General features: G+C 43.3%; 1 protein-coding gene across 2 annotated transcripts; it reads right to left on the bottom strand.

Annotated features, from left to right (window-relative positions):
• Positions 1–10,683: 10,683 nt before the first annotated feature.
• LOC147456275 (Cyclophilin-like peptidyl-prolyl cis-trans isomerase family protein) lies at positions 10,684–26,867 on the bottom strand. 2 transcript variants are annotated; one of them, XM_086514795.1, is made up of 12 exons: positions 26,680–26,867; positions 26,491–26,602; positions 25,126–25,304; positions 14,740–14,841; positions 14,532–14,632; positions 14,304–14,445; positions 13,764–13,995; positions 13,650–13,689; positions 13,381–13,567; positions 13,161–13,301; positions 11,371–11,521; positions 10,684–11,193 (listed from the first exon to the last, which is right to left on the bottom strand). In XM_086514795.1, exons 1-11 carry the CDS (start codon positions 26,785–26,787, stop codon positions 11,381–11,383), a joined length of 1,485 nt encoding a protein of 494 aa, XP_086370921.1. In that variant the 5' UTR covers positions 26,788–26,867; the 3' UTR covers positions 10,684–11,193; positions 11,371–11,380. The 2 variants fall into 2 exon arrangements, with proteins under 2 accessions (XP_086370921.1, XP_086370920.1); XM_086514794.1 differs by having other exon boundaries at positions 10,684–11,260; positions 26,680–26,866.
• Between the last annotated feature and the right edge of the window lie 538 nt (positions 26,868–27,405).

Raw genomic sequence — 27,405 nt, 5'->3', positions numbered from 1 at the left:
ATATATGTTTTTGATGTATTTATGAGTATTAGAAAGTGATACATTGCTTTCCCTTTCCATTGAGCACTCAAGGTGGCAAGTAGAAGGGCTTTGGTATGCAACAATTATTGGATCATTTTAAATATTCAAAACTGCATAAGAGAAAAATTTTATATTTTCATGCTTGACACATAAGAATTCAAAACCTCAAATAATATCAAACTTTCCATGTAGATCAACTAAATGTATCAAAGTAAATGGTACATACACAATTGGGGTGTCTGAAGCCTTGGTTTCAATGTTATTATGGAGAACTCAAGAGTTTCAAGAGTTTTTGCACGATGAAAATTTCAAGATAGAGTTCAAGCAACGAGATTTAATTGAGTTAGGGAGCCCAAAAAATATGTAGTTTCTTGGTTTAAACATATAAAGTCATTTGTAGTTGTCAAATTGTACAAGAATAGTACCAATTCCATGAGGGGACCTTTGGAAGACCAAAATTATGCTCTTATTTAACACGTGCTCAAGTATGAAACTATGTCTATAACTTGCATGTGACTTGAAAACTTATCTTTGAAGTGCATTCCATTGTTTTTTAACACTAAATGCTAACACTTGGATTTTATAAATATAAAAAAGGCCATCTCTATAAAAAGATGAACTCCTAAAAGAGATTGCAGAACTGAAGCGTATGAATCAACTCCTTAGAGATGGAAATCCCGACACACAGGAAGAGGCAGGCACTTCAGAGCCGCCCCAAATTGACATCCCCTCGGTCTCATTTGCTGAATTTGAGATGCAGTCTACAGCAGATCCGAGTGGTGACGAAGACTTTCAGGTCCAAATTACAGACGAAGATACAGTGCCAATGGTCCAGCTGTCAAAGGCTGAAGAAGATGCACTGAAAGAGAAGATCACCTTAGAGGAAGATGAGCAACGGAAGGCCGCTATGGATTGGGAGTTGAGAGTTTTACACTCTGTCAACGTCACTCAACTCACTCCCAATCAAATCAATGCTCAATGGCACCAACAATCCCTGCCATACCCTCTCATCAAGGTAGAACTCTTACAGGTAAAAGAAAGGTTATACAAGGATATGCAAGAAGATGGCGCAGACAAAGACCACTCGAAGTGGAGGCTAAGCTGGCTAAACAAGAATCCAAGATACCTGATTCTGTTCACAAGAGAACCTGCTGCCTTACTGAAAGATCCAACTTTATGATTTTTGGGCAAAACAGCTTGAATTTTACTAAAATTTATGTTTTAGAACTTACCAAAATTCTCTCCATATGGATTGTATTTTTATATGGAGAAAAATCTAGTGTTTTCTTTCCCTCATAACCAATCTATGGTAGAAGCAAGGTGTAAAAAACTTCTTTCTAGCTTGACAAATAAATTGCCAAAACTTGGCAGAAAAACAGGACACTTTAGTGTCTCAGGACACTTAAGTGTCCAATTACAGAACTAGTGTTAATAAAAGAAAAAATAGGAATTAAGCTCTCTAGAAGACTATTGGACAGTCTCCCAAAGGTTCCAATAAGCATTCAGCAGCCCAATAACTTGCCTGATTCGTATTGGCCAGGAGACAATGGGGTCCAATGAGAGTTTAGTTGCATTAATTAATTACTTAAAGCTCTCACAAAAGGGGAAAGGGGAACACATGTCAGAAGACTATCACTTATGCTACTTAACTTTCATTGGCTAAGCTGGGAGAGGTCCAATGAGGTGCTAGCAAGAACAAATAGCAAGGGGGGTCGACCAAGCGAGAGAGGGGGCTGATTTTTCAAAGGTAATTATCCACACACACTCACAGAAGCTCATGTGTAGACTAAGAAGATTCTTCTCTTCTCTCTCTCTTCTCAAGTTTTAATAGAAAGCTTATCACCTACTCCAAGCTTGTGAGAAGGGAAGCCTACACCAACAACTCTTGGCTTTGTGATGCAAATCCAACCAAGAGCCAAGCTTCAATGCATGCTCATCTCCTCTACCATGCTAATTACTAAGCTAAGCTATGCTAATATGAGTGATTATGTGAGGAGATGTACATCTTTCTCGTAAGACTCTTCCTTCTTTCTCTCAATCTACTCTCATACCCCGCTAGCTCTCACCATCTTCGAAGGTGTGTGAAGTCTTGGGTCTGAGACCGTGAGGGAATTGATGTTGTGTTTAATAACTCTTTTGCTTAGTGCTTGAAGTTTCCATCTTCATTGCACTAGCTAGTATTGAAGGAACACAAAGAATTGTATTGTAAAATGTCTCTCTTGATGGGAGAAACCATAATACAAAGCATTTTGGAGAGGGGACCGGCTCCATGCAAATCCGGTCCTCAACTGTTGTCAATAGCTTAATTTCTCTCTCTTTTTGAAGTATTGTTCATGCTATCTAACTAGGTATTATGCTTTTTGCTGCTCTCTCCACCCAAGCACTCTTGTTATGCTCATTAGGAATCTATTCTAATGAAATGCTCACTATGTTCATGAGCTTTGCTAATGGAGGCCCATGCCAGAAGATAGAGATTGCAAGGGTATGATAACTGGGGAAAATGTAAGCGGTATCACCCTGTGTCGAACAGGAAATCCATGCATGAAGGTAAGGTGAAGGTACACCAAGAACTGCAAAATCAAGATGTGTGAGGCAAGAATGGGGTTGCGGCTCAAAAGGGATGTTAATCAAAAGCAGAGGACTCGGAGAGAGCACGCTAGCAAGAAGCTAGGGTAAATGATTACGTGGTTGGGTACTGCAAAACGGATGAGCAAAATTGATGGCACAGTATACGAGCAGAAGGGGGGCTTCCTACCGACGGGGTCTCACATACTAGAGGTCTTTGGTCGATGGTGATGGCGGGAGCAGATTAGTAAGAAAGCAAGCAGTGAGGATGCAAACTGAAATTACTATCCCGAGTCAACAAAGAAGCTCACCATAGCCGCTGCAGTGCGCCAAGAAACTCAAACTGAACCCCCCTAAGACCCTCCTAATGCCCGCCGTCTCCACCAATGTGGTGTGCACGGGATTAGGCTCAAATTGAGTTTGTCTTACCTCAAGCAAGCACCTCCTTATATTGAGCTAAAGACAGTTACAAGTACGTTCACACTAAGGTCGATCCAGCCACACACCACAATATAACAACATTGTGCATATTTCTATCAGCAAGTCTCCATTTGAAATTTTTAAAGGAAGATCTTAGGGTCCTCCTATCTTGAGAACACATAATAAGTTTTTGTTGTTGTTAATTAGGTCTCCCCAATCTCATAAAAATAAAAATTCTTTCAAAACATATGAAGTGAATAAGTGAAAGGTGAGTTTAGGAAATGAAAAGATAAACGAAGGTGGAAAGTCAAAAGACACATGAAGGTGGAAAGTCAAAAGACATGTTGTGTCCATATAAAGAGTTGTTTCTTTGTCTTTCATTTTTCTTTTAACGTTTTCTTCTCTTTAAAGTGTCCTCTCTCTCTCTCTCTCTCTCTCTCTCTCTCAATGTTGTCTCTGTCCTTCTCACGTCCAACCAATACTATTGCAAATCTATGTGCTTCATCATTGCACCCATTGCTACATTGTTATTTTAGAGCATTTGCTTTTTATGTTAGCTTATTAAACCCATCTACAGGAACTCCTCCTATAGAGCCAATCACCAAAGATTTTTCTTGAATTTGACAAGTAAATAAAACACTGCAACGGAAGTCATTTTGAAACATGACGATAAGCTCCTGTGTAGCAATAATTTTTTGCATAAGTCAAGTTTAGGGTTATTCTTTTGATGATGCAAAATGCATAATGGGACCTCAACTTAAAGACTAGCTTTTCTTGGTTGAAGATATGATCAACATCGAATGCCGTGAATTTTATTTGAAAATGTAAATTGGCCTTTTCATGATCACATCCACGATGCCAAATTCAAGAAAACCAAGAAAAGGGCCCTTTTTCCCTCTGCTTTGGCATTCCCACCTCCTCCCACCTGAGAGCCACTTCAGCATAACTATTTTCTTGTTTGCTAATAAATGACCCAAAAGCATCTTACATAAAAGCTACATAGATGGCACATCTAAAGATGCATTCTTGATTGTATTTGAAACGTTTGCATTAATTTACAATAAGCATTCAAGAGTTTGTAAGTACTTATGGCAGCAATTTGGCAAAGACGGAGCCTCGTTTATAAGTGGTAAGGGGTGTCACTAGAGGGATCTATGATAGGGGCGTGTTTTTGGCAGGGCAGAGAGCTTTGGGCGTCGGATAAACGCAACAAGGGGGGACAGAGTTTTAGAGTACTGCACTCATCACCTTTTCAAGCAAGCGCGACAGGCGGGCTGGATAGTGAGCACGAGTCTCAAGCGGGGGGGTGGTGATGTCAAGTCCCAAGTGGGGGAGGGTGGGGACATTACCTTTTTGCCATGCAAAAATGGGATCAACGGTGGATTGAATATCCACCGTAGATCCCTCGAGCGAGCCCCGTGACACTTATGAACGAGGAAAACGGAGTAACCATGAAAGATTTTTACAAGCACAAGAAAAAATGTGGATTGCCGCCTATCAAATAGCAGTTAAGAGGGAAAACCAATGACAGGGTTTAGTAATTGCTTGGTAAATGCATAAAATGGTATAGCAAAAGCTGATGACATCACTTTCCTTTACACACATCTCGCTCTCAAAATTGGTGAGATTTGAAGGAACTTGTAATTTTATAAAACTAAGTATTAAATAAACACAGGCTACAAAAACCAATATATTAAGGGCACATCCCTGAAGTTTGTCCATTTTCATGTTTAAGGGTGCCAAAGTCGTGATTTATTAGCTCCAAATACAAGCTGTTGCATTCAAATTGTTGCTAACAAAAACCTAATCATGATGGAAGAACCTCCCCCACTCGCGAGCAGTGTTTGGACAAATTCGGCCTTTAGTGAATTCTTAACCGGCTAAAATTGCAAAATTAACGCTAGGTGTTGAGTTTGCCTTGAAGAAAACTGGTAAAATTTTACATATTTTAGTGTAGAAACCGATAAATCCCTCGAATTTTGACATAAAAACGGGAAGATCTTAAACTATGCCTGTTCTCTATCGGTTGGGAAAAAAGTTTTTGGTGAGCCCATGGAGGCTTAAGGGAGCCAACCAGTTAAGGGAGTGTGGAAAATTGCAGTCCAACCAGTTATGGCTGCAATGGCCATTCCTTGAAATAATGGGCGACCGCATGGCGACCTGCGGAGGCCGGGAGCCATGGTGGGAGCACATTGTTTTAGAGATGGCCACTGCAGGGCCATTCACGGCCGTCAATGGTCGTGGGGAGGGGGGCCAAGATTGCAACAATGTGTGCACTGTACAAACACGGTTGCAGGCGGTATAGTATTCCGTATGTTGATTTGGTCTTGCGTGGTTGGTTTCACACTGTACAAACTTTTGAGTGCTGAGTTGTCAGGCGTTGAAGCAAATTCTACGTGCTTACTTGGGCAACAGTGATCGGCATGCAGTGTTGAAATTCTGCCCGCTGACTTGGCAACCATCCAGCGACTTTGGGGTGGGATTCTGCAATAGAAAGCACAGTAAATGGAGGCCTTGGATGTGCAACCCCCTTCCTCACGACCTTGACGGTGTAGGGGATGGTCTTGTACACTTGACCATTCCCTGTAAGAAGGGCGATCACATGGCGATCGGCGAGGAGCCGGATTCCATGGTGGGAGCCCTTCTTACAGGGAATGGTCACTGCAAGACAATTCCCGGCCGTCACATGTCGAGGGGAGAGGGACCATAATTTATATTATTGTCGTTGATGTGTCATGAAGAGATTGACTGTGAGCGCAAAAATTCTACGTGCTGATTTGTCACAACGGTTGTGCATTCCCTACGCGGAGGTGGTGTTGATTGATAGGCTGCAGACTGTCAAGTGATTTCTGACATTCCCTAGTCTGAGTTGGCAACCATTTGATGGCTTGAGCAAAAGATTCCGGGCCGAAAGAGGAGATGGACGGCGCTGATCTCCTGCCCCTCCACTCCCGACTACAATGGATGCTAGGAGATGGCACTCCTCCTTCCTCCCCATGGAGGAGAAGCTTTGGTGCCTAGAACCCGTTGCAGACACCGCTTTAGGTGGTCCGATGCCTCCATTTTGGAGGCATTTCGTGGCTCAATGTGCTGATGACGAGTTTGTGGGGATGTCTTGCTTGGTGGGGAGCTGTGATGGTAGGTAAATTCTCGGAGTTGTCACTTCTTCATTGGGTATTTTTGGTGATTTGGGGTTTGTTAAGGATAAGCTCCTAGTAAAAGCCCAAAAGTTATGGTGATGATGGTCCCCATGGCACGAGTTGTGCATGGAGCTCTTTATATTTTGTACAATTCTCTTTTTATAATTTAGCTCATACTATGAGCATTGCAGGGGGCAAAAAAAAAAGATACAACATTTACACTCTGATGGTAAAGGAAAAGGAAACACAAACTAGATCATTCTAGTCAACATGATCTCTTCACTTTAGACCAAAGAGTGTAGCTGACTTTTAATGAAAGGGAAGTCACTTTTATGGCTTTTACCCTTCCATGGATTGGCTACCACTATCACTCGTTCAAAGGTATCCTACAAATTGATCCCAGCACTTTAGGGAATCTCTTGAGTTTGTTATGCTTGGAGGCACATAAAGACAAAGACCTTGTATACATGACATTTTGGTCCATGTCTTTTATATCCCTTTTGAAAAAATTATGGGTTTGCAACGTTTTGGTCTCTTTTTCTTTTGTCCTTTTTGAATTTAAAAAAAAATCGGTTTGGAAATTTTAGAGAAAATATTTTGATAAAGAAGAAACTCTTCAAGGCCCAACAAGACCTCAAATATATATAAAGGAATTCCCTAGCAAAAGATGCACTTCTACTATGCCGACGGAATGCAGGCAATGAATCAAGTTGAAAGTCAAAGATAACAAAAATGCCTCACAACCTTTTGCAACACCTTTATGGGTTTTTTATTCATCCCATTAGGTCTCTCCAATCTCGGAAAAATAAAAATTCTTTCAAAACATCTTAAGTGCGTAAGTGAAGGGTGAGTTTAGGAAATGAAACGACACATGAAGGTGAAAAGTCAAAAGACCTTTTGTGTCCATACAAAGAGGTGGTCGACATCACATTGGTACATTTATGTTTCTCTTCTGCTTCATTTTTTCTTTAACGTTTTCTTCTCTTTAAAGTGTCCTCTCTCTCTCTCTCTCTCTCTCTCTCTCTCTCTCTCTCTCTCTCTCTCAATGTTGTATCTGTCCTTCTTACGTTCAACCAATATTGTTGCAAATCTACGTGCTTCGTCATTGCACCCGTTGCTACATGCTATAGACTAATGCATTGTTTTTGTTGTTTTTGAAAGAATCTTTGAATTAGGAATACCTTTCAATTTTTTTTAAGCCATTAGAAATACCTTTTGATATCACAATTAGGCCCCCAATCTAAAAAAATCAAAATGCTTTCAAAACATCTTAAGTGCATAAGTGAAGGGTGAGTTTAAGAAATGAAAAGACACATGAAGGCAAAAATTCAAAAGACTTGGTAAAACACATCTCAACATCCTTTTTTATATACATTTTAATTTTTTTTAAGCCATTAGGAATACCATATTTAGGAATCCCATAAAGGTATATCAAAAATACGGTCTTTGAGATGTGTTTTCACGTAGATTTAAGGGTCTCCATAAGATTACCATTAAAAACCAATATCCATTACTTCAAATGGATGAGATTAAAGCCAAACTTTTTGATGCAAAAGATTTCACCATGATTGATCAAGGTAAGTGTACCATCAGATATAGATACAACCTCGAGATATCCTAAAACCCATCTTTGGACATAGTATGGGCATTATCATATTTGGGTACTACCTTTTGCCTTAACCAATGCTCTAACCACTTTCTGACACATGATAAACAACATGCATAGTACGTCATTAGAGGAACGTTTGCAACATCTGTCTCGCATTATGCATTTTGCGCCAAAAGAAGTTGGCTCCTCCAAGGCAATAGGGAAGCGACGACATGTTTTTCTTCGATGCTAATGCATATGAAATCTGTTTTTAGCTACAATGGCAATACACTCCACCTCAATGGTTCCTACTCCATTCATCACATGAGCCCCCTTGATATATAGCTTGATTATGGACTAGGCTTCTACTTCTCTACGGTCATGTCTACAATTTTGTACACCCAACGAGACAATGACAAAAAATTCAACACTCTAAACTTTGCGTTGATGTATGCTAATGTGATGTGTGTTGTGTTGGAGCATATGTCAGTACCTCATTCTACACCCACTATAGGGTATTGATGATGTTCATGGCAATGTTATTGTATATGTCAACACTATGCATGATGAAGTTGGATATATTGTCTTATGGATGACTACCATGAGTCTGTAGTTGCCCTTTTCTTCCTACACACACACACACAAATAATTTCAAACGTATTCATAGACCTAGAAAGACTCAAAACTAAGTTTTGTTGTCACATGCGACTAGTGGTGGTTCTTGTAGCACAACAGGTTCACTCTTCTCCATGAAAGATCAATGTTAGCCTTTCTTCCACATGAATTTTTTATGTTTAACAATGTTTCAATATTATTTTCTTATTGTGCGATCTATTTTTCGTTCTATGTACACTACTTGTGCAATCTGTTTTTCATTCTATGTACACTACTTGTGTTGCGCTTTATAAGGTAAAATCACTAACAAATGTGTTTTGCTACTTGGACCAAGGAAACATTGGACTCTTTTTTCGTTTTGTATTAAGTCATATTAATGACAAACTGACCTCCAACATCTGATAATATTTTACCATAAGCGAGTCTTTCACACTCCTTTCTTGGTGAGGGGCTGGTACATATACACACAACATCTAACTTCAACCTCCGAGTCTATAGGAGCACTACAAATGTGACATGCACTATGCCGTCTTTCTTTTGCACTAGTAACATGGGTGAGAAAAATGGAGATGGACTAGGCCTAACCATGCCCTTCTCTACTAGCTTATGGACTTGCCGCATAATCTCCTCTTGTTGAGCTTGAGAAACTCTATAAGGAGGTTTGTTAGGCGGTGAACTTCTTAGAAGAAGTTCAATTGCATGGTCATCATTGCCTCGTTTAGGAGGTAGTTCACAAAGGATGTCGTCAATAAAGACATCTTGAAACCCCTTGAGAAAATTGGATAACTCTAATTCCTTGTAAGTGTGTTTATTTTCTTTTGCTAAAATATTAGGTTCATTTTGAGAATCTTTAACAAAAATCATGTAATGTAGCTCTCTCTGGCTCTATTTGGCACAGCTGACAAATCTTGGACTCAACGATACTCCTCTAAATTTGGTTGTCTCCATCTCTAGCTGATGTGTGTGTGTGTGTGTGTGTGTGTGTGTGAGAGAGAGAGAGAGAGAGAGAGAGAGAGATTGAATTATCGTCCACGGAAGTCATATATGACCCATGGGAACAAAAAACACAACATTACAACAATTCCTTCTCAATGCGAGCTGATACATATCAGTTAAGGATTGAGGGTCCATCAAATGGGTAGTGTAGGAAAAAAGAGAGAACAAAAACCTAAGAAGGGTCGGCTGACGGGAGAGCCAGTTTGGGATTTCAAAACTCCTAGATGATCGCTTTGCCACCTCAATAGACTGTCCATTTGCCTTGCTTACGTGCTTCATGCACCTTCTTGAGCTCGCCTGCTTTACTCTTGAGTTGATTCATGGTCAATTCTTCAACAATGCAAAGCTTTTTTCCCTTGAGAAGTCGAGGTTGACATAGCAACTTCATACACTCATCTTTGTCCTTGAAAGTGAGTATGCAATGCTCGAGCGGCACATGTCATTGATCCAAGCAATAGTTTCGAGCTTGATGTAGATAGGTTGAAGAATGTCATTGAGCTTGGTGATTGCTTCCTTAAGGGTGTCCTCCGTGGTACACCACAGTGAGTGTAGCCCCCCAATCTTGACCTTGAGGCCAAGACATTCTTGTAACCGGCATTCTTGTAGGGTTGCATGTATCTTGATGTCAATCTTCTTATGTGTTGCTTCATGTGATTCTTTCTGCATTGCCATGACAGTTTCGGTGAGTGAGGCTTCGACTGCGTGTGCTTTTTCAAGCAAAGCTAGACTCTCTACTTCCTTCGCATCTTCAAGCTTCCGTAAATGTTCTTCGAGTCTCCTCATTCTCCCCGACGAGTTCTTGAATATGAGCCTCAAGAGCTGTGATTCGTGCTTCTTGGCGGGCGGCAAGGTCCTTCCTCGGTGCCGTTGCCACCGCAAGAAAGCTCTTGCGTGCAATAGGGGTACCAAAGGACGACATCAGGCTACAAAAGGGGATTCCTGTTGAACCACACAGTGGTGTGTGAGATCAAGGGCTTATTCTGATTTAATTTTTTGAAGTGGAAGCATTAAGCTCTGTGTAGGCGGGATAATCGACGAGCATAGATGATGCCTAGTTTTCAACGGGCTAATAGAGAGGGGGAGAGAGAGAGTCTTTGAACCAAATCGACCTTGTATGCAAACGAGCAGGCCGTAGCAGGGTCAGGCACAAGTCGCAGCAGATCTTGAACCAAAACGATGACGAGCAAATAGTAGCAGGGTCGGGCGCAGGTCACAGCAGAGTCACACTTGGGCATGGGGCAGGGCTTGTGTGTTAACGCCCCCCACAGGGCCGCCCTCGCCCAGGGGAGACGCGAAGATTATGACGGCTAGGTTTCGACGAGCAGAGAGAGAGAGAGAAGAAGAAGAAGAAGATTTTTATTAATGCCTGGCCAAAGAGAAGTAACTTATTAGACAACCAAACACCAGGTGTCCATAATATCCAGGTCTCTCAAGAGGCAATCCTGAGGTAAACTTACAATCCAAATGCTTGAGCCTAGTCAAATAAAGTAAAAGGGGAGGCAGAAATGAGCTTGTTGAACCTTTCAAGGATACTTCCTGATTTACAAGCATGGCCATGGTTCTGCAGGCACAGCTCAAACCAAGTACAGATTGCTTTTTGGGAGACCTGAATTTGGCTAACCTCAACCGCATGAAAGTTGTCATGGGCATAACATACAAATTTGCAGCCGCTTTCTGCCAATGCATGTAAAGGATGCATTTTTACACCATACAACCACTGGTCTACAGCAGATTGAATGGATGCCCTGTCTTTCCTCCCTTAAGAGTCCAATTGATGTGCAATTCTGTAGCGAAGCACCAACCGTATCTTAGACCTGTCATGGACTTGGATACCGGTATATGGGTGGCCTGAAATCAACATGTCATGCAGAATGGCACCATATAACGAGGCGTATTGTAAACAGAATGAGTACACCTACATATTCATCAGAAGTCGCATCACTTTTGAGTAACAACAAAAATCAGCAATTATTATTGCAAGGACTGCGAGTGTAATTTCAAGATACAACAAAAAACCTTGCCAACCTGTTCCATGTCAGCTAATTGGTTTTCCAGCCCACTCCCGCTCTTTTCTCTTCATCCTTGCTTGCATCTTGTTGAACTTTTCTTTACCCTTCTCAACCAAAGGATCATAAAGAACGTATTGCTCAGGGTCGTCATTCCGGGCCATCTCATCCTGCAAAGCAAGGGGACTCTCATCCACACAATCACACACACACACACACACTCAATATGCATATACATACACAGATCACACACACAATCACCTATCCAGGATGTGTAGGCATGGAAGCCCCCAACACAAAATTTTATGCACCGAGGATGGTGAAACAAGAAGTGGAGGAACACCATCCAAAGGAAACCATATGGGTGAACGCCACACTTGAAGAGGAGAGGAAGAGGAAAGTCCCCCAAGCTCAGTGTACGGTCAAGGGATGCCGGAGGGAGCCTCTCCTAAACAAGACACAGTGGAGCTACATGGAGCTATGTAGGAAAGTGGGCTACGTAAGTGATTTGCCAAAACTTGGAGAATGGGATGGGAAAGGACGCTCCCAAACATACCCTCATGCTCCAATTTGGGAATGGAGAAGAGAACATGACATTCAAGAGGAAGAGTGGTGTTAAGCAGCCTACCAAGTAGCCCATTATATATGGATGATGCAAGCCTGGAAAGAGGACAAGAAGGCCTTCTACAGAGACTGGAGGTTTTCATAGAAAGGTAGGCCAGTCACATGGGGACTCTTGCCCCAACTCATGCAAGCCTGGAAAGAGGGCAAAAACGCCTCTTCAGGGACAGGAGGGTTTTTCATTGAAAGGTAGGCCAGTACATAGCAACTCTTGGCCAACGAGAACAGAGGACACACCATTGGAGCTCACATTAGCGGCTTGGAACTGCAATGGCTCTTTATGGACACACCCCATCCGGCTGGAGGAGGTGATGGAGGGCAAAGACGCTGAGTCAGGAGAGAACCCTTCCCTAGGTATAGAGCTTCCAATGTGAGTCACCATATAGGAGTACATGATGGCATGGCTCCTCTAGAGGGTCAGGCGTGATTGCCATAGTATTCAAGAGCAAGTTACGAGACAAGGTGATTGCAGAGAGCACAGATTGAGAATTTATGGAGTCTCAGGCAGCACCGCCCTTCCAAGGCTCATCAGCCGAGAGGGAACTGCGGACAATGAGTCTTCCTAGCAGGGTCTAATTACTCAAAAGCAGCATCTTTGATTAATACAGTGCCCATTGTGACATGGCTTTGGCAGCATAGCTTGTTATTTGTTTGTTGTATTAAGAAAGCCCTATCTTTGATAAAAAACAAGGGGCAGCCATGGCACATGTCACAGAATATCTTCCCGGCAAGGTTTGGAAAATCGCTTGAAATTTACCTGAAGCAAGGTAATAAAAAGGAAAAACCAGAACATAGAGCTTAGCTGTAGCTAAGAGCATATGAAGCAAACGTGGACTGAAAACATTTTCTCATCTACCTCTACCTTGTTAGGTCATCAGCATATTGTTGTAAACAATGGAAACACAAGCCAGAATATAGAGCTAAGTTGTAGGTGAGGAACAAATCAAGCAAGCAAGGACAGAAAACATTTTCTCATCTATGTTGAGGTTGTCAGTATATTGACTTAAACACTACACATTGATAGAGATAAAAGATGCACAGACACAAACTCCTACAAAAGAAGAGACAACAGTTACCGAGATTAGCTTTAATGTGTGGATGCAGCACTTCCAAAAACAGATGTTACACTCAGGATGTGAAAGCTTTGGAAAGATATTGCACATGAAACAAGCACAGGTATATTCTTACCCTTTTCCCTTTTTCTGAATTGAATACCAAACGATGTGTTAGCCATCCAGAGTCATCATCTTCTGCAGCGCTGACGTCTTTTGAAAGACCAGTTTTAGCCTTTGAGAGATTGTTTTGGAATTGCTTCAATTTAGCAAGCGTCTGTTAGCATGAAGATCAAATTTAGGCAAAAATTACTCAAATTCTTCCATACTGATTCAACAACGAGTAAAGCACATACCGCCTCTTCCCGCCCTTGTCGTGCACGCTTCTTCTGCTTATGTATGTGGCGCTGCTGTTCCAGGGGCCCCAACATTTGTGCATCTACATCTGCTTTCAGCATCAGACCTGCCCTTACCTCTGATCCCAAACCCTTTTTCTTCAAAGATAATTTGTCACGCTTTGTTAGTGCATTTTCATCATCTTCACTGCATGCCAAAGCCAGAACTGGTCAGGAAGTCGGATGCTAATATCATAGGTGCAAGTGATGCAGTCCATACTACGCTTTACCTTGAAGAAGCCGGCTCATCCTCAGCTTTAGCGCTCTTTCCTAGCATGCCATTTGATGACCCTTTAATTCTTCATAAAAATATCAAAGGACACAAGCAGTAATAACTAACATACCTTGTCTGATTTGCTTCACAGAACCATGCCCTTCATCAAATTTCTTTCGCTTCTCCAAGACTTTACGTCTCATGGCAGCATCAAAGTCTACATCGTCTTCCTCATCTGAGTCGCCTGCAACTCTACTCCTCTCTCTTTCCATCGGGCCACCATCAATTGCTTTTTTCCTAGTGTTCAATGCTTCTCTAACAGATGATTGAAGCTCTTTACGTCTTTTCACTTCCAGTTCATCCTAATAATTGAGAAAACTTTGAGAGAGAGAGAGAGAAAGAGAGAGAGAGAGAGAGAGAGAGAGAGAGAGAGAGATTTTCTCAACATCTACAAAAGGCCATGTATATGAAATAGATCCATGTACAAGTAAGAAACTTGACAGCACGAAGAAATTACTGTATTTCTTGCCAAAATATAACAAAAATTACAGCATGCTATCTACTGCATATTCCTTAGACAAGCAGCTTTGCAAAATTACAAACATGTTACTTATCTTATTTGTAAGAACAGACAGGCGAGTTGCATCAAGCATGACGATGAAAACCTTACCACATAAGCATCATCAGTGTCTCCTTTCAACAGCCGTGGATCATTCAATACGTCATGACTACTCTTAATCTTCACATTTTTAGTAGCCAATTCCTGCTCCTCTTGCTCAGCTTCCTCACCAAATGACAACAAATTGAGCTGTCTGCAACATGATTGCATAGTGGGTCAATACGTGATGATAAACGTTTTTATAAGAAACAGAAAGGAGATGTTCTGTTACAAACTCACTTCACTTTTTTCAGGCTAGTCTTGGCATCTTTGTTTTCCACTGCTGCAACAGATTTCTGGGGTTTTGTAGGAACAATGTCATCAAATGGACTCCACAGAACCTACACACACAAACATGTTCACTCATTTCAACAAAGTAAAAGAATACAGCCGTGAATTGGTGCGTAAAGAAGATTATTTAGGCGAGCATCCTCTCAAAAGCAGGCACCTCCACAGACAGTATCTTTGGCACAGGCTCAACTGGCTTGTCATCTTCACCTGCTTCTACTTCTCCTAGCTTCAATAGATTGTAAATTGTATTTCCCGTAACCTGAGGAGCAAAATTTACAAGCAAAGATGGTTAAGAAACAGTTGATTATTCTAAAGCACCTCTCTCTCTCTCTCTCTCTCTCTCTCTCTCTCTCTCTCTCTCTCAACCTGTGGGCATGGCTTCTTGCTGCTCGCATCACCTGTGAGCCTTCAGCCTGCTGCCTGCATCATCACTGAGCCCTCAGACTGCAGCTTGCGTCACCACCCCTGCTCGCGCCATGGCTTTCTACTGCTGCACGCCACTTGAAGAGCTCTCTCTACACTGGCGAGCAGGCCTGGTAGGGCGCAGTTAGAGCCTGCAAGTGGAATTGTCACGCATAGCTGGGTGGGGCAACAAACAGGCAGTTAGCGCAATCAGTAGCACAACAAGTTTCGCAAAGACAGCAGGCTTCGCAAAGGTTTCGTGCATTGCCAACAATTCATAAAGGTGGGCGGGTCACATATACAGCCAAGGTTCGCGCAGGAGATTGGGTTCTTGCGTGCAACCAAGGTTTGAGGTTTAGATGATCATTCAAACTGTAACAGACTTGGACACTCCAAGTCAAGAATCAATCGCGACAGCACCAAATAACCACTTCAAACAATTCACAGATCACAATAGATTTGCACTGGCCCGGCGGAGTTCCGTGCCTAGAGATATTGGCCCCAAAGACTGGCGCCCCTTTCGGTATTTCTTTTTGTATTAATCAATTCAAAGTACAAGAGAGTGGGTCGGGATTCACTTTCAAACTCTGCGTCCAGATGCTCTGAGAAGTGAATACCCAAACCACTTATTTAAAGTTACAAGGGATGCCCAAAAGCAGAGCCCCAAAAGCTTGAAAGCAAAAGCAACTGCTCTCTCTCTCTCTCACAGAGAGTCAAAGTTTTGAAAGCAAAAGCATTCTCTCTCTCTTTCTCATTGCGTAGCCAGAAAAAGCAAGCTGCCGTACAGCTGGCCGCAAATCGCGCCGCAATTCACGGAAATCCGTACCATCTACCACGTGGCATCTCCCCGGCAATTTAGGGTTTCCTGGAATTAGGGTTTCAGCCAGAAAATAGGGTTTGCTGCAAATTAGGGTTTTTGGCAGATTTTAGGGTTTGCAGGAATTTTAGGGTTTCAGCCAGAAATTAGGGTTTCTGCTGTCCGCCACGTCATCACTTTGTGACATACCCCCCTCTTGAAAGCATTGTCATCAACCGCGATTACGCCTGCAAAACCGACAAAAGCCATAAACCGTCTTATCAGAACGATGACGAGAACTGCAACTACGCGCAAATGTTCTCCCAAATTGCCTTCCAAAACAAACTCGTAAATCTGGGGTCTCTGTCGGAGACAATCGTCTTAGACATGCCATGTAATCTGAAGATCTGGGCCACAAACAGTCTCGCTACATTATCTAGCTTGACTGTTTTCTTCACTAGAATGAAATGAGCCTGTTTACTAAATCTGTCAATAACAGATTAGATACCATCGTGACCACTCTGTCTTCTCACGAGATCAAAAATGAAATCCATCGCAATACTTTCCCAGGGGCGGGTGGGTATGGGTAAAGGCTGTAACAATCCCTGTGCCTTATGCATGTCAAACTTGACCTTCTGGCGTACTAAGCAACTGCGCACAAACTCTTCCACATCCTTTTTGAGTCTCGGCCAAAAGAAGTATCTCTCTACCCCTTTCATGGTGGTAGCAATGCCGCGGTGACCCGTAAAAGGTGGACAATGGCATTCAGTCATAACCTTTTCCCTCAATGGCTGTGTAACGCACAACATAGTCTTTTTCATCAAGTAGCCTTCCCAAAGGGAGTATCCAACTACTGTCTCCCCATCCCGTATCCGTGTGAAAATATCTGCAAAATCTGTATCTGTGCCATACTGATCTACCATATGCTCGAAGCTCCTATGATGTATCGCGGAAATAGCCAGAACCAATGGCTTCCGAGACAAAGCATCTGCCACCACATTCTTCTGTCCCTGCACATAGACAATCTGGAAGTGAAACTGTGACAAGATGTTCGCCCACCGCATCTGCTTTTCCGAAAGCTGCTTCTGTGACAAGAAGTAGCGCAAACTCTAAACCCTAAGAAGAACAAGTATCAGAAGAAGAAGGAAGTCCTTATGGGGACCCTGTCCGATGGGGACCCGAGTGACATAAAGGAAAGCAGGACCCCCCCCCCCACACACACACACACACACACACACACACACACAAGAATTTGCGTAGCTGCTAATGACGTGGCAGATTTTCGTAAATTACGCTGGCAGCTTTTTGGCATTGCTTTTGGACCAGAAGCTTTGAAGTTTTGAAGGCTTTTCACTGTAACTGCTTTTCATAGGCCTGCCTTTAAATATGTGCTAAGGGCTCATTCTCTGGCATGCTTCCTGGAGAAGGTGCAGAGTCTGGAGTACCGGCTTGTAATGTGTTGATGCAATATAAAGAAATACCGAAAGGGGCGCCAAGGTTTGGGGCCAATACTCTCTGGGGTGGAACTCCGCCACTCCGTGTCGCGTGTCGTCTCTCTTTCTCTCTCTCAGTTCAGTTGTTATTGAAGTCCTAAAAGCCTGTTCAATCTATTCTTTTCTATTGGCACATGGTGCCATCAGAGCATCAGACGTGTGCTTTTCTGAAAGCATACTGGTCCTACAAAAGAGCAGACAGAGCTATTGGAATTTAATTTGAGGTATCTTCGGCCTCTAACCCCGGACTTATTAGCCACTCCCACCCTTCATCGCGCATCGGGCACGCTCCCGTCTTCATTGCTGTGTCTTACAAGGCATAAGCCATAAAGAACCCAAGACTTGGAATGCATGGATTCAGCAGAATATTTGCAGTTTCTGCTCAACGAGCTTCATGACATTCTTTCGCGGCATCCTCAGCAGGATCTTCCGATGCTACAAATTTTTCAACAATTTTTTAGCTACATGTTATCCCCTGTGATGCCCCAGGTGGTACCTCCTCCTCCGGCACCAACAAGTACGAGAGCTTCCAACCGGCAGTTCCGATCGGGGGAGTCTTCAAGAATATGGTGCAGCCATTTGACCCTGATCCAGTGCAACCCCCTTTGCCACCACCATTGCCCCCACCTGTCACAAGGCGGACACCACGTGCCAATAGAAAAGAACAGACTGAACAGACCTTTAGCACTTCATTAACAACCAAACTCAAAGAGCGAGAGAGACGACACACGACACGAAGTGGCGGAATTCCACCCCAGAGAGTATTGGCCCCAAACCTTGGCGCCCCTTTCGGTATTTCTTTATATTGCATCATCAAAGTACAAGTAACTCTCTAGACTCTGCACCTTCTCCAACAAGCATGCCAGAGAATGAGCCCTAACCTCATATTTAAAGGCCCTTGGCCTAAAAAGCAGTTATAGTGAAAAGCTTTCATACTTAAAAGCTTCTGGTCCAAAACAAAGCCAAAAAACTGTCAGCGTAAATCACGGAAATCCGTACAACCTGCCATGTCATCATGCCAGCCCAATTTTCGGAAATCAGCCACGTTGTTGCAGTTTTAGGGGTTAGGGTTTTCAGAATTAGGGTTTGCAGGTTTTAGGGTTACGGTTTTCAAAATTAGGGTTTTTGGAATTAGGGTTTCAGCAATCAGGGTTTCCAAAATTAGGGTTTCAACAATTAGGGTTTCTACAATTAGGGTTTCAGCAATTAGGGTTTTTGGAATTAGGGTTAGGGTTTTTTGCACTCGGACAACCACGTCATCACTCTGCGACACTTCTTCTGTTGCTTGTTCTTCTTAGGGTTTAGGCCCCTCGGCCGATAGCTCCATTCTTCAGTAGGTCGACACGTCAGCAGTTTGTTACATCTCCCCTTCTTGAAAGAGAGTAATCGTCCGCGATTACGGCATTGCAAAACAACTCAAGTTAGCACAAAAATTTCCGAGGGTCATTCCGAGGGACAATCAATTTGCTCTTTTTTTATTAAGGAGTTAGCTTCTCCTTTCGGCTGTTTTGATCAAGGAGTTAGCTTCTCCTTTCTGCTCTTTTGATCAAGGAGTGAGCTTCTCCTTTCGGTTGTTTTGATCAAGGAGTTAGCTTCTCCTTTCGTCCAGATCGGAACTCTTGATATTCCGTCGTAGTAAAATTAGCCATCACGCCCATACCGTACTGATCTTCCACGGGTGAGTTGATGCACTAAAATTACATACCCAGGTAATCTCATCCAATTAGGAATATTCAGTAATTGGCACATCACAATGCAACACAAATGCTTACATATGCATGTTACAAGACACAACAAACAACGCCGTTGGGCACTCCCCCGAGACAGACGGTCTGCGGTATGAAGCTACTCAACGACTACCTCGTCACTCCCCCCGCAAATAACCTAAAAAGGTCCGGGCCATGAGCTTAGAGGACTGTACAACCAAACGCTCCCCAGACCGCAGTCTGCGTCGCTCGGAGGTTCAAGCATACAACCAAACGCTCCCCAGGCATCGGCCTGCGTCATTCCGAGGTTCAAACAATACCAAAACAGTATTTCTCACTTCTCCACCCTGGACTAAAAATCACCAATCAATGAAACCAGTATTGAAACCAAAGTCAAACATTTCAAATCGGCACCAAAACAGGTTCAAAACAGATACCATCCATTTCAAACAGATTCCAAACAGGATCACCAAACAAGATCAAACAGAACTTAAACTTAAAAAGCAATCTCGACATCAGTCGAGCTCGAAAAGTCGATTGACTTTCCATCTTGAAACCTACACCAAAAATTAGGGTTAGGTTCCTTCCATGAGATCGTAGCCGAGCACAGCATGGTCCGTCAGCTCTTGGACAAACAGTGTTGCTTTGGCGGCGATGGTAGTCCCAAGAGATAGCAATCACACCGAACCAAGGTCATCTGATCGTGAAGAGACATCTACTGGGAGATGTCGAGAAACTTCAAGTTATAATCTGCTAGGGTTTCCATGGCAAGCATTTCAGGATACCCCACTCTGCCAGAAGTTGCACTCCGAAGGAAGATGTCAGAAACCATATAACTTCGGGCAAGAATTTTCTTGAAAGCTTGCCAAGTACTCGGTGTATGCTGCTTGGTAGTTGTAGACATCAACATCTGCATGGCACTGCTCCTGAGAAAAACAATGACTTGAAACACATCTGGATCCTTCTCTTGCAAGTGATCTTAATTGGCTTATGCCCTGTAAGACACTGCGGTGAAGACAGGAGCGGGAGCGCGCCCGATGCGCGATGAAGTAAGGGTGGGAGTGGCTAATAAGTCTAGGTTGGAGGGCGAAGATACCTCAAATAAAATTCCAATACCTCTGTCTGCTCTTTTGTAGGACCGGTATGCTTTCAGAAAAGCACACGCCCGATGCTCTGGTACCACTGTCACAAGGCGGGCACCACGTGACAATAGAAAAGAACAGACTAAACAAACCTTTAGCACTTCATTAACAACCGAACTGAAAGAGAGAGAGAGAGAGAGAGAGAGAGAGAGAGAGAGAGACGACACGCGACACGGAGTGGCAGAATTCCACCCCAGAGAGTATTGGCCCCAAACCTTGGCGCCCCTTATGCCAGAGAATGAGCCCTAACCTCATATTTAAAGGCCCTTGGCCTGAAAAGCAGTTATAGTGAAAAGCTTTCAAACTTAAAAGCTTCTGGTCCAAAAGCAAAGCCAAAAAGCTACCAGCGTAAATCACGGAAATCCGTACAGCTTGCCACGTCATCGTGCCAGCCCAATTTTCGGAAATCAACCACGTTGTTGCAGTTTTAGGGGTTAGGGTTTCCAGAATTAGGGTTTGCAAGTTTTAGGATTAGGGTTTTCAGAATTAGGGTTTCAGCAATTAGGGTTAGGGTTTTCTGCACTCGAACAACCACGTCATCACTCTGCGACACTTCTTCTGTTGCTTGTTCTTCTTAGGGTTTAGGCCCCTCAACTGGTAGCTCCGTTCTTCAGTAGGTCGACACGTTAGCAGTTTGTTACACCACCGCCACCAAGCTAAAATGGTTGGAGCCCATATGGATACCCTTATTATCCATACCCGGGATATGCGCCTAACCAACCCAAAGATTTCAAAGATGGTGGCACGACAGTCAAATTTTTCAATTTTTCTGGGGTGAAAGATCGCATTGCAATTCCTACAGCAATTCAACAACATCTATGCTTTGGGGAACTATACAGAAGAATCCAAGATTTCTCGAGCAATGGGATTTCTTAAAGATAATGCTATGCAATGGTGGAGTTCAATCGCGACACGACCACATGCTCCAAGGACCTGGTAAGCTTTCAAGACAGTTTTTGCACGTAATTACATGACTTCAATGTTTGAAGTCCGGATTTTGGCAATGGGGCAACTTGAAAATGCTTGCCACCGAAACCATGGACGACTATAACCTGTACCTTCCGCTGTCCTTCTTCCGCTGTCCTTCTTTAAGTTCTTTTCCTTGGAGTATCAGTGCGAGCGCTACACCATTGGACTACCATCACCATTGCAGGAATATTCTCTCTCCAAGCAAGTCACTACCATGCAAGAGCTTATGGAATCCCGTGAAAACCAACCTCAACGGCCTCGTCTGACATGTCAACGAGACGCCTTGTACAAGAAAGCCGATGCTTCGAATGTTTCCAAACAGGGCATACGTTCAATACATGTCATGAGCGAGCCTCGACGTCCTCAGTGCAACCTTCTGCTCCCACGTTAGACAGATCCCCGCGGCCACCTCCAGCCAAGAAGGCTAGACCTGCTATTGGACTAGTACCCGATATTTATGGTATACACCTCGAGAGTTTTAATGAATTATGCAGAGCTTATGGAAAAGTCAACGGCTTGAAAGCCCTTATTTTCTTTGACCCCGGAGCTATGGAGAACTTCATCCATCCAGAATTCTTGAAGCTGATGCACTTTGATTATGATGCAGAGGGTGGAGAAATTGAAGCTGAGCTAGCCACAGGGCATACTCAGAAAGTGGTACCGCTCATTGGTGCACTTCCAGTGACTATACAAGATTATCATGGAAAAGCCGATTTCCACATTATGAAGTTGGGCAATTGCGACGTTCTCTTGGGCATGCCCTGGCACGACAAGAATGATGCAACTCTCCAGGTCCGGAACCGAACCATCACCGTGATGCAGAAAGGCAAGCCCGTTGTCCGAACAAAACCTTGAATGACCTCTCTAGTTATTTTCTAGTTAGATACTTTTGAACATTGTTTGAGAAAGTATTGTTTGAAATTTGTTTGAAATGAATGCTATCTGTTTTAAACCTGTCTTGGTGCCAATTTGAATTGTTTGACTCTGATTTTTATACTGGTTTCAACAATTGGTGATTTTACTCCCGGGTGAAGAAGTGAGAAATACTGTTTTTGTATTGTTTGAACCTCGGAACGACGCAAGCTGATGCCCGGGGAGCATTCTGTTGCATGCTAGAAAACCTTCCAACGACACAAGCCGATGCCTGGGGAGCGTTTGGTTGTATGCTTGAACCTCCAAGCGCAGAAAGCGGTCTGGGGAGCGTTTGGTTGTACAGTCCTCTAAGCTCATGGCCCGAACCTTTTTAGGTTATTTGCGGGGGGAATGACAAGGTAGTCATTGAGTAGCTTCATACCGCAGACCGTTTGTCTCGGGGGAGTGCTCAGCGGCGCTGTTTGTTATGTCTTGTAACATGCATATGTAAGCATTTGTGTTGCATTGTGATGTGCCAACCACTGAATATTCCTAATTGGATGAGATTGCCTAGATATGTAATTTTAGTGCATCAGGACACTCGTGGAAGATCACTGTGGACTGGGTGTGATGGCTAATTTTACTACGCCGGTATATCAAGAGTTCCGATTTGGACGAAAGGAGAAGCTAACTCCTTGATCAAAAGAGCCGAAAGAAGAAGCTAACTCGTTAACAAAAAGAGCAAACTGATTGTCCCTCGGAGTGTCACTCGGAATGACCCTCGAAAATTTTTGAGCTAACTTGAGTTGTTTTGCAAATATGTTGTAATCGCGGACAATTACTCTCTTTCAAGAAGGGGAGATGTCACAAACTGTTGACGTGTCAAAACCCTAAAGAAGGAAATCAACTTGCAGATGTCGGCCGAGGGGCCTAAACCCTAAGAAGAACAAGTAACAAAAGAAGAAGTCCTTATGGGGACCCCGTTCGATGGGGCCCCAAGTGACATAAAGGAAATAAAGCAGAACCCACACACACACACACACAAAAAAAAAGAAATTGCGTAGTTGTTGATGATGTGGTAGATTTCCATAAATTACAATGGCAGCTTTTTTGCATTACTTTTGGACCAGAAGCTTTTAAGTTTTGAAAACTTTTCACTGTAACTGCTTTTCATAGGCCAAGGGCCTTTAAATATGTGCTAAGGGCTCATTCTCTGGCATGCATCCTGGGGAAGGTGTAGAGTCTCGAGTACTGGCTTGTAATGTGTTGATGCAATATAAAGAAATACCGAAAGGGGCGCTAAGGTTTAGGGCCAATACTCTCTGGGGTGGAACTCCGCCACTCTATGTCGCGTGTCGACTCTCTCTCTCTCAGTTCAGTTGTTATTGAAGTGCTAAAAGTCTGTTCAGTTTGTTCTTTTCTATTGGCACGTGGTACCCGTCTTGTGACAGTGTACAGAGCTTTGCAGCATACCTGAGACAATTTGCACAGCAGGTTGCCATCGCGTTTAGCCAGTGAGGGTTGGAGTAGCAGAACCCCATCAGTACTCAGCAATGTTACTAAACACGAGCAAAATTGAGGGCCTACGCAACAAGGGCCGTTACGATGGAGGTCATGAGCGCTTCACCAGTTTGTAAGTCCCGAAGGCGACCTTCATACTTACAAACAAGCGGATAACACAAGTGGAAAGGGAGATGAAGGAATGGAAAGCAGAGATGGAAGGATGGTGGCAGGAGAAGGCCAACCTTCTTCAAATTTCCTCAACGAAGGCACACAATGGAAGAAGGAGAAAGAGGACCTGCACGTAGAGATACAAGCACTTAAGGCGGATTCACAAGCACTCAAAGAAGAGGTCTCAGCCCTCAAGCGAGAGCTTGCTGATAGAGCAAGCAATGGACTAGAGGAAGGTGAATTCCAACCCTCGGTGATAGAGGAAATCAAGGTCATCAAGGATCGGGTACGGATGATCAAAGAGGAAGAGAAACAAAATGGGGCAAAGACGTCTTTGTGGGTGGATGTAATCACGAAGACACAAAAGAAGGCGGATAAGGCCGAGAAATGGATAGAAGTCGCTAAGAAAGGGAAAGGGAAAGGGAAAGAAACCACATCTATCCCCACTCCTACAATCATCAACATGGCTTTAAAGAACGAGCAGCGAAGGAAGACTAGAGCTTTGCACATACGAATAACAGGTCTAAAAGACCGAGATGATGTGGAAGGGGAAGTCAAAGAACTTCTCCGCATGATGGGTAGTGAGGCTACTCATACAAAGGCATGGAGGGTAGGGAAGAAGACACAAGAAAAGGGGAGACTTCAAAAGAAAGAGCTTAGTTGCAAATACACGAAGTGCCATGCTAAGGAGGAACCCTGCGCTTGTTCGCCAAAAGCCACACTCCTTCGACAACTGGTCACACCCCTTCGCTCTACGGTTGCGACTCTTCGTCCAATGGTTGCAGCCCTTCGCTGAAAGGATGTGTCTTTACATCTAAAGTCGCATCTCTTCACCATGAGACGTGTCTTTTCATTTGTGTCTCTTCGTCTCCTATATAAGGAGCCCTTGTATCACACATTCAATCAATCAACAAAGAGTCTTCTAAGTCTTGTTTCTGAGTTCAATTCAAGTTTCTTAAGTCTTAATCATGAGTTTAAGTACTTAATTAAGGATTAGTACCTAGAATCCTTACACTTTGAAAATAGTTTCACAGGGAGAGACATCATTTTCTACTCTGAGACGCATCAGGCCCCGGGGCAGTCCATGCCCCATGTGAGTTGATCATGACAACTCACCCTGAGAAGCCAATCTATTATGATAGCCATGATAGTAACATTTTGCCATTTTATTTTTCCCCAGTTTTGTGGATTTTCTGGGTTGGGTATCTTTGCCCGACCCAAAGTTGACTCACTATATCAGTGAAGTCATCTTGTATCATTTGCCTGTAGAGTTATTTCTAACTCTCTTGTGTTCTCGTGTGCATCGTGTTTGTGTTTCTTTTTCGCTACAAACTCACAGAAGAGCAGGCACGATGCGTCGCAGTGACAGAATGAGCAAGAATCTCTCTCTCTCTCTCTCTCTCTCTCTCTCTCTCTCTCTCTCTCTCTCTCTCTCTCTCTCTCTCTCTCTCTCTCAATGAAAGATTGATCACATGAAACATGCAAGCAACAAAAGCTGTTATGTTAGCATACCTTGCCAAAAATTGTGTTTTTCCGTTCCAACCATTCACACCGATCCAAAGATATAAAGAATTGACTGTTGTTTGAGTTTGGAGTGCCAGCATTTGCACATGCAACTAAGCCACGATGAGAAAATCGAAGCCTTGAGTGAAACTCGTCTGCAAAAGGGCTACCATAGATGCTTTCACCTCCTGAAAACGATTTAACAACCTATCCTTCTCAGTTTCATCCAAGTTTTTTCTTTTTGGTTAGCTAGTAAATTCAATCAACCAAAAAGTTCTCAAAAACATAAGCGATACTATAAATATCAAAACATCCACTCGAACAATCAATAATTGAGGTATGGCAATTGTTAGAAGTCCTTGCTACACCAAGCCTATCAATAAGCGTAGGGTTTCCCACAAAACCATATTTGATTTAAGTTGTTAACAATTGTAAAGTTAAACACATTGGCATATGATCTTGTTGGTGGAATGACACCTGCTAGCATTGCACATAAATAGCCTAAGGTAAAGGGATCATAGTTACCAGGAACGGGAAACCAGAACGGGAAACCGGAACGGGAACGCGGAACAAAATGCCATTCCCTGTTACGAGTACTCACGTTTGAAACACGGAATGGGGATTCGGAACGGGAACTTGGAATGGGAACAGGGAACGGAGACCTAAAAACGGCCATTCCCTGTTACTATGAAAGGGATGACAGTGGAGCAACGTGACAGTACTAGAAGGGAGCTATTCATCAATGCATATACACGTAAACCTACACACATACATAACAATGGGTGTGTATTATGTCATAAGTCCAGAAAGGTCTAAACCTATGAGCTATATAAAAAGGGCTAAAACACTTGCACAACGTTCAATCAAGGGCTAAAACACAGCATACAATCAAGAGCCACAACTAAGAACTATTTAAACAGCAACCAAAACTTGAAACAACTTAAGAAAAGAGATGACAAAAAGTCAATTTTCAAGACACTCCCACCAAGAATGTGAGACAACGTGCAAAGACTTGACTCCTATTACTTCAAATATCTCCCGAAAAGGGCATTGTTTAAATGCAGCTGACAACTCTCTCTCTCTCTCTCTCTCTCTCTCTCTCTCTCTCTCTCTCTCTCTCTCTCTCTCTCACACACACACACACACACACAAGTGTGGTAGATTGCTTATCCTAGTTCCCTAGGTCTTGCAATCAAGACTCGTCAAATAGATCTTCCAAGTCTCTTGGGATTGTTCCCGTGACATTAAATATTCTCTTCTCTTCTTCTATCCCATACACCCGCACACGAGCATGCATTGCTCATTCCAACTCTATCAAACAGAACGCAATTTCTCGTGACTTGAAAAATTCATGGGCAGAAAAACATCACCTACCTCTTCCAGTACCGGACCTGTCACCTCCCTGGATCATGAAAGACTTGATGATCCGATGGAAAGAAGTGTCGTCATAATACCCATCAATGCAGAGCTGCACAAAATTTCGTACCTAGAAGAACGGCGCAAATCAGGGTAAACCTGTTTTTCTGTTTTGAATCGAGAGACACGCAGAGCAAGAGTAGATACCGCTTTAGGGGCTTCCTTGGGCCACAGCTCGATGTCCAAAGGACCCTCTGTGGTATTTAGAATGACCTTCCCTCGCGTTGGCGGCTCAAGCACGTACACCGATGACATCTCCTTTCCCGCACTCGACTGAGTTCTAAACTTCTTGTGCGTAAGAAGGGCCTCGAAAGTTATAAAGGCGACCCTCAGGACTAAGTAACACGGGTCCTTAAATGAAGACCCGTCATGGGATCCGGCAAGCAGCTACGTGCAAAAAAAGCAGAGGTAAGCTCGGCCTTCTGCTTTTAAATTGGACGTGTCCGAGTTTACATTTTTTGTCGTAGTTTACTTTTCTCCATAGAATTTTAGGTTATATAGTTTATTTCTTGCTTTGTTGACACCGAAATGCACGCGCATAAGTGGTTAGCCACCATGCTATCGTGGCCAAGGTGGTGGATTCGACTCGTCGGGCGGGCGTTGACTTGCGTTTTTTGTTGGACATCCATCTCCCTCGAGATTCGTGCGTGCCATGCCCGCTGTCGATCCCATGACGGGATCTTCGTTAAAGACCCCGTGTTCTTTAGTCATGTGGAAAGGCGACGACAATTTTAGATATAACGAGTCCTCGTGAGTGATGGGAGTGCAGATTGGGAGAGGATCCTGAGTGTCCATGTGGTGATTTGATAGGCGGCGAGACAAAGGGGCTCCTGGACGCCAATGGTGGGGTCCAATGTCAAATGCACCATCGGT

This window comes from Adiantum capillus-veneris, chromosome 6, assembly GCF_014529385.1.
Source record: "Adiantum capillus-veneris isolate H3 chromosome 6, ASM1452938v2, whole genome shotgun sequence".
Lineage (NCBI taxonomy): Eukaryota > Viridiplantae > Streptophyta > Polypodiopsida > Polypodiales > Pteridaceae > Adiantum > Adiantum capillus-veneris.
Note: the sequence above shows the minus strand (reverse complement) of the source record. Positions and strands in the feature narration are given on the sequence as shown.

Excerpts from the sequence above, each read along its gene's own strand:
- LOC147456275 (XM_086514795.1), bottom strand. The coding sequence starts at position 26,787 with ATGTCATCGGTGTACGTGCTTGAGCCGCCAACGCGAGGGAAGGTCATT. Across the intron at positions 25,305-26,490 it reads CAGGTCCGGTACTGGAAGAG|GAGGTGAAAGCATCTATGGT; the intron begins GTAGGTGATGTT and ends AATCGTTTTCAG. Across the intron at positions 13,996-14,303 it reads ACACTGATGATGCTTATGTG|GATGAACTGGAAGTGAAAAG; the intron begins GTAAGGTTTTCA and ends CTCAATTATTAG.